Raw genomic sequence first — 11,725 nt, 5'->3', positions numbered from 1 at the left:
TCCTTAAGGGAAGCCTGTCATTTACCCAGACCTTTCCTCAGTAGCTGCATGAACATCCTGGATCCTCTTCCACCTGCTCAGATTCTGGAACCAGCTGCGGCTGCACCTCTGTTGCTGTCACCACCATCCTGTTGTGGCTGCTTTAGGAAGTGACTTTGCAGCTTCCAGAATGCCCCTCTGTCACTCTGAGCTCTCCATTCTTCCTGACCGTGTTCTTTTCCCATCCTGAACTTTCCAGGCTCAGGCCAGGGACTGAAAGATCATCCCGCCCCCCTCTAGCTGGCCTCTGCCCAAACCAGTTTAGCCTCCAGATCCCTCATCTTTTGTCTTCCTTCTCCATTCCCTCCCAACCCAAAGAAGCAATTAGAAGAAAAATAAAAATGGCAAATGGTGATTTTGTCATCACCACCATCCTACTCTCAAAAACAAACCAAAATTTTGGTCTCCTATGATTGAGTACCTAAAACTACTGAGTGGATGAAGACAATATTCAACCTATGCTCAGTGGGTCCTTCCTTTGGAATTCTTTTTTTTTTTTTTTAAGATTTTATTTATTTATTTATTTGACAGAGAGAGGCAGTGAGAGAGGGAGCCCGATGCAGGGAGCCATCCCAGGACCCCGGGATCATTACCTGAGCCGAAGGCAAATGCTTAACGACTGAGCCACCTAGGGGCCCCTTCCTTTGGAATTCTGAGACCATACTACTATGTGGGAGCATCAGGGTCCTGGGCCTGGTTATTTGCACAAATATGCCCCCTGCTGGAGTAACTTTCCTTCTCAGAAGTCCTTAATTCTAGCCTGCCTCTAGTGCCTTCTCTTCTATATTAGACTCAACCCACACCGATCCACCCTCTTTCTTCTCCCCTCTCCCACCCTACCTTCACCTCCAGACATTGCTTTCCCATGGAAACATCAACTGTTTCCTCCAGAGAGCTAGGAAATGATGATGGCAAAAGCTCAGAGGGCCTTTCCACTCCTCTTGGTTCTGAAATTGAGGGCTTGCTTGGGAAGTATGAAGCAGGAGACAGAAAAGGGGAGAATCTGGATGGAGAGAGAACCAAAGGGGATGGTGGAGGTGGCTAAATCAGAGTGGGACAGAACTGGTAAAGAAGAGCAAAAGACCAGGGGGTGAAGGGCAAAGGGTGAAGAATAGGGCAGGAATGGAGAAAGAGATCAGAAGAATGGGTTAGAGAAGATGGAGGAGAATCAGGATTTGGGTATAAAACTACAAGAGATGATGGCAACAGAAGGTTTGGAGCATAAGTTTATTCTTGTGCACAAACCAAAGTACTGTGACTCACACTCAATATGCAAAGGAAACGATCAATCCAGATCAAGCAGCAAACGTGGCTGGCTGGTGGTGGTCATGGTGAGAGGGGAGTCCATACCCATCTAGGATCAGAGATCAGGACCTGAAGCTGGAAAGGAATAAGAGCTAGGGTGCAGGGGATGGGGTCGGACTGAAAAGAAATTTTGGCTCTGGGTATTTCCTTGCCCTTTCCCAGGTCATCATGACAAGCTGCAGAGGGTAGAAGGACAGACTCAAAGGAGGTAGAACAGACACTACCTATTCTTTCAACACTCAGCCCACACTCTCACATCCCCCCACCATCATCTGTCCTCACTCTAACAAATGCATTCTTCTCTCTCAAATTTTTCCCTAATCCCCCTGTTGTACATGGTGAGTTTCTTGAAACCCAACTCTCCTGTCTGCCAACACTGCACTCTCCCTCCCCATGTTCCTCCCTGTGGTTCAATCAATTTCATTTATTCCACTCTGCTCCTGGTTTCTGCCTCACTTTCCACACCATGGCTCTTTTCACCCTCCTTTCTGTCTCAGGTGCGTGAGGCAATGAAGCCAATGGATTTTTCATTCCAGAGGAAATTTTCTGGCTTTCTTTTTCACTTCCTGGATGCTTGTAGCTCAGCATGGGCCTCTTAAGTTGCTAACTTTCTGAAATCTTGACTAATAGAACTATGTATGTATGTATGTATGTATGTATGTATGTATGTAATCTCTACCGCCCAGTGTGGGGCTCTAACTCACAACCCTGAGATCAAGAGTCGCATGCTCCTCTGACTGAGCCAGCCAGGCGCCCCCTGATGAATAGAATTCTTAGTTCTGTTCCTGGTCTAGCTGGTGTAACTCAGCCCTTATAAACTGCCCCAGCCCTTCAGGTCTTCTCATAATCTGTGAGTTTCACAAGATGCTGTACCCCTGCTACAGGCCCTGGTCTTTAATTCCAGTCAATCTCTCTCTCCCCACTAGACTATCCATAAGGGCTTATCTGACCCTTCTTTAATCAGTACAAAGGGAAGACCCAGATTGGGTCTTTATTTAGACTGCTCCTCTTACTCTTGCCTCAGACATAAGAACACATCTGTGCCTACACACACTTGCACATACACACACGCACACATACATGTCTAGATATATGCCAGCCAAGCTTGGGAAATGAGAGTGAGGAGTAGCAAGCGATTTAGTGCAGAGATCAATTCAGTCCCTTTGAGGCCTACCTGATGGTGAGCTTCTTGCCTGAGGTCTCACTAGTAACTTCTCTGTGTGCTTCTCACTGAACATTAAAATGAGGCTCACAGAAAAGCACAAATGTAGAGAAATAGAGACCAGTGGAGGAGTGTGGGTGGAGATGGGACACCAACTCCAAAACTATCTCCGGCAGGAGGGAATTTAGCCTCCAGATGCCTGAGAGAGGACATGGGATGGGTAGGAGAAGCAACTTTAGGAACTGGATGCTCCACCTCTCCTTGGTCCTGGGAGCTGTGCCCTGCTCAGTGGTGGCCTGCCCCCGGCCTCCACACATGAGCCTGCAATCCAGTTCTGGTGGCTGAGAACCGGGGCCTGGCTACCTGGAAGCCACAGGAGCTGGGGGAAGTCCCGAGACCCCTAGGAGACTCTGGAGGAGGGGCTGGGCTAAGGACAGGGGTTGAGGCCAGCTCTGCCCTCCAGATGGGCTCATCCAATGTAGTGGCTGCTCGTGGGGCAAGCACAGTGGGGCCCAGGGGTTCTGCAGTGGGCTGGGGTGCTGGAGTGGAAAATCGGCGGATCTCCTGGACTCGGGCAGTTTTGCGGGGCCCTAAGGAAGTGGGGCCAGGAGTCTGGGGAACCTCATCGAAACAGAACATGGCAGTTTTAAGTTGGTAGGGCTGGTGCCGCATGAAATCCAGAGCCTTGATACCCTGCTTGGGGGTTGCCCGAGGACCCTGGGATTGGGCCTTATTAGGGAGCGTTCGAGCAGCCTGGGGGAAAAAGGGTGAGAGCAGTGGGTTGTAAGCAATAGGAGGTGGGGCACGAATGTTGGGTGAATATTTCCAGGAAGGGGGGAGTGAAGGTGTAGGGGAAGGGCTTCTGGGCCGAGAGCCAAGGCCCAGGCCAGGACTAGGTGTAGCTTCCACCACATACCTGTCTGCTCGGCTCTGCCGCTTGGCAAACAGCTCCCCACCCCTGCCCTGAAGCCTTGCTGGCTCAGGGATTCCAGCCGAAGGGGCTGCCCCATTCACTAGCCCATCAAGCAACCCTCGAGATGGGGGCTTAGGAGCCACCGGGGGTGGAGTCTTAGGAGGCATTGGGGGCGGGGTCTTGGGAGACATTGGAGGCGGGGTTTTAGGTGTCACGTGAGACCGAGTCTTGTAACTCCTGCCCCCTGGTGGCTGCATGAAGTTGCAGGCTTCAGCCCCGAGGCTCAGAGCATCCTCCTCTGGACCAGATTCCGCTCCCCCGGCCCGGGGTTTTTCATCCAGGTTCTGCACCAACGATAGCAGCTCGGGGTTGGGCGAGTTCTTCGTCTCCTCCTTTCCCGGCCGGAACATCTGCTTCCGGGTTCCCCGTCGCCGGGCCTCCTGGAGGATGCCAGTGCGGGCAGCGGGCACGGAGATGCGCTGCTCCCGAGCGCTGGGGGGCTCAGGTGCCCCGGGGCCTGGGGCGGGAGCCTCTGGGCGCGCAGAGGGTCGCAGAGGTGCCGATAGGAAGATAGAAGCGGTGGAGGTCATGGCAGCGGCGCTAGGGGGAGCGGGAGGCTCTGGGGTTCCTCCTGGCGTTACAGGACGATTGGGGGCTGGGATGTACAGGGAACTTGTGGCTGTCACGGGGCCCGAGGAGCGTGGAGTGCTGGGGGAACCGGAGGCTGGCACGTGGCTGGGCAGAGGGGTGGGCCCCTGTGGAGGGGACAGGAAGGGCGGTGGGGCGGGGCTGAGGCCTCCCAGGCTTTCGTTAGCCCTCTTGGGAGCTAGCGGCCGGAAAATCACCGAAGTGGTACCTGGCCGCTGCCCTTGTAAGCCTGGGGTGAAGGGCCTGGCTGACCGGTTAAAGATGTTTGGAGCTGGGGTTGGGGCTCCACCGCCTGAGAGGAAGGGACTGGGGCTGGCTACAGGGGCTGGCGAAGGGCTGGGTGGGAGCATAGCCGCCTCCGGAGGAGCACTCTGGGCCCGAGGTGGTGACTGCAGGCCCTGCCCATTGAGCATGGCTGCTGGACCATCCCGCGCCAGCTCCTGGGTGCTGGAGGCTGTGCGCTGGCGCTGCTGTTCAAAGAGCTGGGCCCCTCTGCCCGAGGCCTCACTCAGCTGCCCGCCCTGGCCCTCTGCTGCAGCCGAGCCTGGCCTGGCCAGCTCCATGTCCAGATAGGGGCTGTCCCAGTCGCACTGGTTGGTGAGGCTGCGGGCGTCGGAGAAGGTCTCCTCGTCCAGTTCGGACTCGCTCGTGGGAGGGACCCCGTCTTCTTCCTCAGCGCCTGTCCCAGCTGCAGCCCCGAAGCTCACTAGGGTGTACTTCTTGGCTCTCTGCCGTCGTTTCTTAAACATAAGCACCCCCTTGGAGTGGGGATTGGGGGCTGCAGTTAGTAGGGATGCAATCGTCCTGCATTTGGTCTTGGCCTCCTTCACACTCTTCTCTTGGAGGCTCTCTGCCCGTTGCAGTTCTGAGGAGGTCAGGAGGGAGAATGGTCAGTGAACCTCTTCTAATTCTGTTCCCCACAGCTTTCACCCCAACCCCACCCCAGCCAGTTTCTGCAGTCCTCCCACCCACTGTCTTTTCACTGGCCTGATCCACACAGGCAAAGTCCTCTGATTTGGGGGCAGAGTGGTAGGTGAAAGGTGAGACCAAGCACGGTTGAAGGGAAGACAATCTGGTTGACTCCCTGACACCACTCTGATCACAGCTCTCCTTCTAACCTCTCTCCCATCTACTCTGCTTCTGTCTTCCCAGAGATGTGCTCTTACCCACCCCGCACACATTCTTCCCCTGCCTCCCACCATTCCTGGCTGGCAATGCTGGACGGGGAAGGGGAGAGCAGTCACTTCCCATAGCGACCAGGGAGAAGAGGCAGGTGTCAGGGAGAGACAAAATGAGACCATGTTAGGGGGCTTCTCAGAAACATAAGGACTTACCTCCTCTTCCCACCTCTTACCCCTATGATAGGGACACAGAGGACGCTTAGGAAGAAGGCTCTTCATTCACAATTCCACCCCCATTATGTAGTCCACATCAAACACATTCATGGAAATAACACCCACCACACATTTCAACAAGAATATGGGTCTAGTGAAGGCCAGTTATGAGCTTATTTTCTCCTATATACTTTTTTTTTCTCATTCACATATACCCCAGCTTATATACACCCTAGTTCACATATACGTATATAAATGCACATGTACCCTCACAAAAACACAGTCACTCAAATACCTTCACACACATGCATACTCCTTCCCAGAGTTCCCCCTGCAGAGACCCTGTTGCTAACAGTTTGGACAAAATTTTACAACTGATATTGACCTTCCAACCACCAGGGCACTCCTCTGTGCCTCACACCCCTGCTACTCACAGCCAGGGATAACCTCAGATCCGAGATGCAGGAAAAGCCAGAGTGCTGCTCTCCAAGGCAACCCTCCAAATCTTTAGGATATCTCAAGGTCACTGCTAAATATATTCCACCACCAGCCCCCACCCCCAGCTGGGGTGGGAGTGGGGTGGGCTCCTTTGGGGGTCAGCCTTCTAGGTAGAGAGCTCAGGCAACCACTAACAGGCGGACACACAAGGACTATGTACTAAGGGGAACCTGGGCAGGGCTTCCCATGCCATGTGGGGCCTGGGAGGTGGGGCCAGGAACTGGGAGAGACTGCCCCGCTGCTAGGACCTTGCCTTGGGCACAGATTCTCTCTGATCTATGATCCCCAGTTCCTCCTGAAAAATTCTTGAAATTCCATCCACTTTCCACTCAAGATACCAAGCTCCTTTCTAATTAGGGCTTTCATTCCACCCATCCCAACGTTTGTACCACAGAATAGTACTGTGCATAAGAGATAGGCACTGGAGTCAGAGTTCAGTTCAGGTTTTTGGTTCTTGATAGAGTTACCTCACTTTACTGAAGTTCAGTTTCCTCATCGGTAAATGAGCACGATAATGGCTATCTCATAGGATTGCTATGAGGACTAAATGAGATAGTGTAGGTAAATTTAGCATCTCACGGCAGCCCTAAGGCCCACGGTGAGTAACCATTACTATTAAAGCTTTCTTGACACCAGCTACACATGTATACAGACACTTTCTTGTTCCCATGTATGTTCTCCCATGGATTCCCATATACATGCCTTCATGTATTCACAGATTCACAGATTCACACTTCCTTCTCTCACACACACTCCCTCCCCATGAGTTTTCTATAGCTCATGTGGTCACAAACCCCTTTGACATGTGGCCATAGCATCAGCCCATTCTGAGAAAGGGGCAGTGAAACTTTCCTGAGAAAAGAAGGAAGAAGAAGTCAAAAAGGAGGAAGGAATAAGGGAATAAGACCTTTCCCAAAGACATCCCTTCCTAAACTATTGATGTATTCCCCCTCCATTTTAGATCCCAGAACTCTCTCAGCTATGGGAAGGTAGTACCTGCATAGAATGGGTCCTGGAGCCCAGAAGCTGGATCTGGGGCTTTGTTGCAGTTGGCTTGGCTGAGGGGCTCTTGGCCGATGGGCTCAAAGGTCTCCATGCTGAGAAATGCAGTGTTGGCTGGAGCAGGACCAGCTTGAGCCACCCCCATGCCTTTTAAAGCCCCTTTGTCTTGTCCCCAGAGCTGGCAGCTGAATGAGCTCACTGTGCTATTTTTGGAGCCTAGCCCCCTCCCTTCTCTCTGCTGCCCCACAAGCCCCGGTGTGATGGACGTGGACACCTGCCTACCCTTCCCCCCACCCCACCCCACCGGACAATGAGGTCTGCTTGGCTAAAAATATCCCTGAGCCACTAACTGCAGTCTTAACCCAGCATGATAGGAAGGGAGGGGTGCTAAAATGAGGACTGGGGATAAGCATGGGATCCTGGGCATGCATCTGGAATTTCTTTGTGGGATATTGGACATTCTCAGCGATGTCAGACTCCAAATTATCAATGTCCTTAGCCTCTGTTCCAGACTTAGACACACAAAACTCTATGGATCAGGAATCAGAATGGTAGAGGGGAGGAATGAGAGATGAAAACTAGAGGTGTAATCCTAGATTTTCAAGGTGACAAGAAAGGTCTCTGGGGTAGAGGCATGGAACAGGGAGAAAGTTCACCCTTAGACCTTGTTCTGTAACTCACATCAAAAATAGCAAAGAGCTTGAGATAAGTGGAACTGGCGTTTTCGGCCCAGGCCTACATTCTTGCATGAGATAAGGAGTCGAAGATCCCTCCCTCTACCACTTCCTAGGGATCTCATGACTATCCCATAGGCTCTCAGGCTCCAGGAACCCAGCTGAACTTACAAATGTCAAAGGTATCTCTGATGCTCTGCCTGCAGTTAACACTGAAAAACCCCTGCCCTGCTTCCAAATACTCCCCTGCATCATGTCTTCGCTCTGCCCTCACCCTGTCTGACACTTAGCAAAATCATAGCAACAACAACAAGCAAACCCTTTGTTGATTTCATGTCCCTTTTCAACTTCCCTACTCACTCTGTTCCTGGGTTGGGTTGAACCACCTACACCTTTTGCCGCACTGGTTCAAACAGTAAAAGTAATGGGGACCGTGAGAATAATTATTTTCCCCTTCTACTCATCACTCTTCTCCACTTGTCCCCAGGACTATATCCAAAGGAAGCATAAAGTATAGTTATGGAGGGGTAGATTTAGGACTCAGATTGAAAGATCCTGGCTAGGGAAAAAAGGGTTCAGGCACTCACTGGCTTGCTTGGCCTTCTGGGTGTAGGTGGTAGTGAGGTCTTCTGCCACCGGGTGGGGAACAGGCCCCACCATAGGGATGAGATGAGGGCCAGGCCGGAGGGGGCCGTGGGGCAACAGCAGGGCCTCAGCTGGGGGTGGCTGAAGGGTTGCCCCATCCTCCCAAGCTGGGGAGCTCACACGGCTGTCAACCTGACCGGGAGGACCAGCGACGGCAGGTGCTGGCTCTGCAGGGCTGTCGGATAGGTAGACCTCATCAGGCAGGGCTCCTGGAGGGGAGGGCCTCGTGGGACCTCTGCGGCGGGGTCGGCGGGGCTTCTCCTGGGTGGCAGGGCCATCGGCATCACTGTCTGTCTCTCCGTAGTAAGCCTCACTGTCAGGGGGTGAGAGGAGGCTCCCGGGCTGAAGAGGCTGGGGAACTGGAGCGCCAGGGGGCTCAGGACTCAGTGGAGATAAGGGTGACAGCACCTGAAGCTCACCAGGGGATGGAGACCGCACAGGCCCCTCATCCTCTGCCCTGGACGGGAAAGAGGACAGAACTTGAGAAATGGGTTCTTGAGAGCTGGCGAGATCTAGAGGGGATGGGAGAAGGAAGGGAGAGAAGGGACTGGCATGTGGGCTGAATGAATGGGCAGGGAAGAGTAGGGATCTGAAGACAAACCAGGAGGCAAATGTGCTTGAAGAGCTGTGAGTGGACATGGGCTTAGAGGGAGATGTGACGGTGAGGAGACAGGCAAGGGCTTGAAGTAAACCCGCACACTCAAATACCCACTTAACACCCCCAGCCCTTAGTTGCAGATACACTGAAACCCCTTGGGAGGCAAAGACAAACATCTATAGTCCAGCACAAACTTACAAGCAGAAGTGGGTACTTAGTAGTAGCTGAAGCCAGGCCAGTGAGACATAGAGCTGAAACAGGCATTGGGAGCCCTGGGCTAGGGGAATGAGGTGGGCTGGGGTAGGAGGGGTCCATACCGCCGCACCGTGAGGACCAGCTGATTCCCTGAGGCATCAATGAGGCTCATGGCACTGGCATGAGAGAGGCTGGTGCAGGAGACCCCATTGATGGCCAAAAGCTGGTCCCTCTCTCGGAGTCCTGCTCTGCCAGCCTGGCTCCGTCTTCGGATCTGAGGAGGTGTTGGGAGGAGAGATTGTAGGTGAGGGAGGGCTCTAAGTGGGAATGGAATGAAAGGAGTCAGGACAGGAAGGACTTATGCATGGAGAGGATATACTTTGCAGGGTAAGAAAGGGTGGGGAGGGACACGGAGCTACAGTTGAGGGGGTCCATCTGGAGGGAAGAAGGCACAGATTAGAGGGAGTAATATACATCATATGAGGGGAGGTAGGGTAATCACTAAATCAAAGAGGCCTGGGGAGAACTGCAGATGGTAGGTACTAGATGGCAATTGTATCCCCTGAAGATTTCCCTTCAAGGCCCATATCTTTACTTGCCAATAGTTCTCTTTTAGGCCATTACCTACACAGTCAAGATTTTAGAACAGCATTCCAGATTGGAGGGAGTCCAGCAGATTCTGGGAGATTGTAGTTGTGTGTGTAAATGTGTGCCCCTGCGTGCACACATGCGTACATATGTGAAAGTAATAATAATAGTAGTAATGGCTATCATTTATTGAGTGCTTACTAAATGTTAGGTATGGGGCCAAGCACTCTACATGTATCATTGCAATTAATCCTTAGAATGGTTCTATGAAGTAGGTATTGTTATTACCCACATTTTATGGTTGAGAAAACTAAGCCTGTATGGTGAAACCAAACACATAACAGTTCATCTGACAGGCCAGATCTTGCCATAACCTTCCTAGCACCTAAAAAGTCTTGCCTCATGAGAGAAAGGGTCTGGTGAAGGGGAAGAGGAGCACTGAAGGCCTGGGCAAGGTAGGGTAGGGTAGGGCAGGGCAGGGAAGGACAGGGCTGGGCTGGGTAAGACAGCCTCGGCTCATCACATACCAATATAGTTAAAGAAAAATTAGAACCTTCCCTATATTCCTGGAATTTGGAGTAGAGGCACAGACTCAGGAGAGCAAAGACTGGATGGCCAGCCAGAACTGGATCTCTGTTACTATGGTGCTGCAGGGAACTGAGGCAGTCTTTCTTTTTTTCTGCTCCCAGAAACCAGGAATTCTTTTCTAATAGCCCCCCTGCAAGAAGCTTGTGCTCAGAAACCACTCCTCCCAACAGATGAGCATGCTTCCCTGCCCACCTGCCCACCTGCCACCCCCACTCCTCTTCTTCACAGCCTCCCACTTCTCCCCCAAAAGGCCACCACGTTTCTCTTCCCAAATTCCCCTGGGTTCCCCTTTCCCTGAAACCTCAATAAAAGGGGCTCTCCCTTACCTTGGACACCTGTAAAGGTTTCCTCTGCTCGGCCCCCCCGTGAAGTCGGAAGCCCCAGGGAGCTCCCCCTGACAATGTGACCAGCACCTTCTCCTCAGCACCCATCGCTCAGCTTGGCCTATGGCCCTCGGAGTTTGGACAGTGTCCCAGGGAGAAAAGTCGAGGCGCTGGTACCCCGTCCGGCCTGTCTGTATGGCTGTCTTGGTCCTGCTGTCCTGGGCCTTCCCCCCCACACCACACACCACAGGCAGGCAACTTGGCCCTGGGATCAGTACAGTCCAGCACACATGTCCTGTCAATCCGAGCCGTGCTCAAAATAGTTGCCGGCTGTACTCCCTTCCCTCCCCTAGCTGTATTACTCCCAAAGCTAATTATAGTAAAAACGTCTGCCCTCCCCTTTCCCCCATTCTCCTGCGTGGGCCTTTTACTCAGGACTCAGAGTACTAGCTCTAACTAATATACATACTTTCAGGGACTGTGTCTTCCCTGATAGGATCATGGACTAATCCCAACTGCTTTCCTCCAAAGCTCATTTCAAAGTGGCAGCAGCAGGGACTTCAGACATTCAGAACCCATTCAGAACCCAAGGAATGGCTGGACTTGTCCCACAAGTTCACAAGCTCCCCAGAAGTGTGCCCCCTTGCTGTATGAATGTGCCTGTTAATCAAAATGGAGATCCATATCCCACTGCAGTGCTGGGTGCAATATAGCTTTTAAAGCTACTGGTTTCCAAAAATAAGCACAGAGGATTAGATGATTATATAATGAAATAATCTATTAATGTATATACACAATGATTCCCAGGCCTCAGCTCTAGGAATTCAGATTTTATTGGTCTGGTACCCAGTATTGCCGTTTTATTTTATTTTATTTTTTATGTTTTCCTGCTTTTGGCAACTGTTGCCATTGTCCACTTTGTGATTCCCTGTTCATTTAGACCCTGAATTTTAGGGACTTGCCAGAAATTAGAAGTAACTCCCTTTTCTGGTCTAAGCCTAATTATACTTTTTAAATAGGCAATGAGGCAAGAATGTCTAGACACCAAGAGTTTTACAGAACAGAACATGATTCTTATGCCATACCTTTATTTTATGCGAACCAGTGTCACAAAACACTAAGATGGTCTAATAATGGGTTCTGAATGTCCTATGTCTATGCTACTTCTCTTTTCTCTTTCTTTTCTTTTCCTTTCTTTTCTTCCCTCCCTCCT

At 51.8% G+C, this 11,725-nt stretch overlaps 1 protein-coding gene across 2 annotated transcripts; it reads right to left on the bottom strand.

Moving 5' to 3' along the window:
- Positions 1-1,252: 1,252 nt before the first annotated feature.
- On the bottom strand, positions 1,253-10,723 carry SYNPO2L (synaptopodin 2 like). Of its 2 annotated transcripts, XM_036110267.2 has the most exons (4): positions 10,516-10,723; positions 9,136-9,287; positions 8,163-8,677; positions 1,253-4,932 (listed from the first exon to the last, which is right to left on the bottom strand). In XM_036110267.2, exons 1-4 carry the CDS (start codon positions 10,618-10,620, stop codon positions 2,792-2,794), a joined length of 2,913 nt encoding a protein of 970 aa, XP_035966160.2. In that variant the 5' UTR covers positions 10,621-10,723; the 3' UTR covers positions 1,253-2,791. The 2 variants fall into 2 exon arrangements, with proteins under 2 accessions (XP_035966160.2, XP_035966161.2); XM_036110268.2 differs by lacking the exons at positions 8,163-8,677; positions 9,136-9,287; positions 10,516-10,723 and adding an exon at positions 6,896-6,995.
- Between the last annotated feature and the right edge of the window lie 1,002 nt (positions 10,724-11,725).

The sequence above is a fragment of the Halichoerus grypus genome, chromosome 7 (genome assembly GCF_964656455.1).
Source record: "Halichoerus grypus chromosome 7, mHalGry1.hap1.1, whole genome shotgun sequence".
NCBI lineage: Eukaryota > Metazoa > Chordata > Mammalia > Carnivora > Phocidae > Halichoerus > Halichoerus grypus.
Note: the sequence above shows the minus strand (reverse complement) of the source record. Positions and strands in the feature narration are given on the sequence as shown.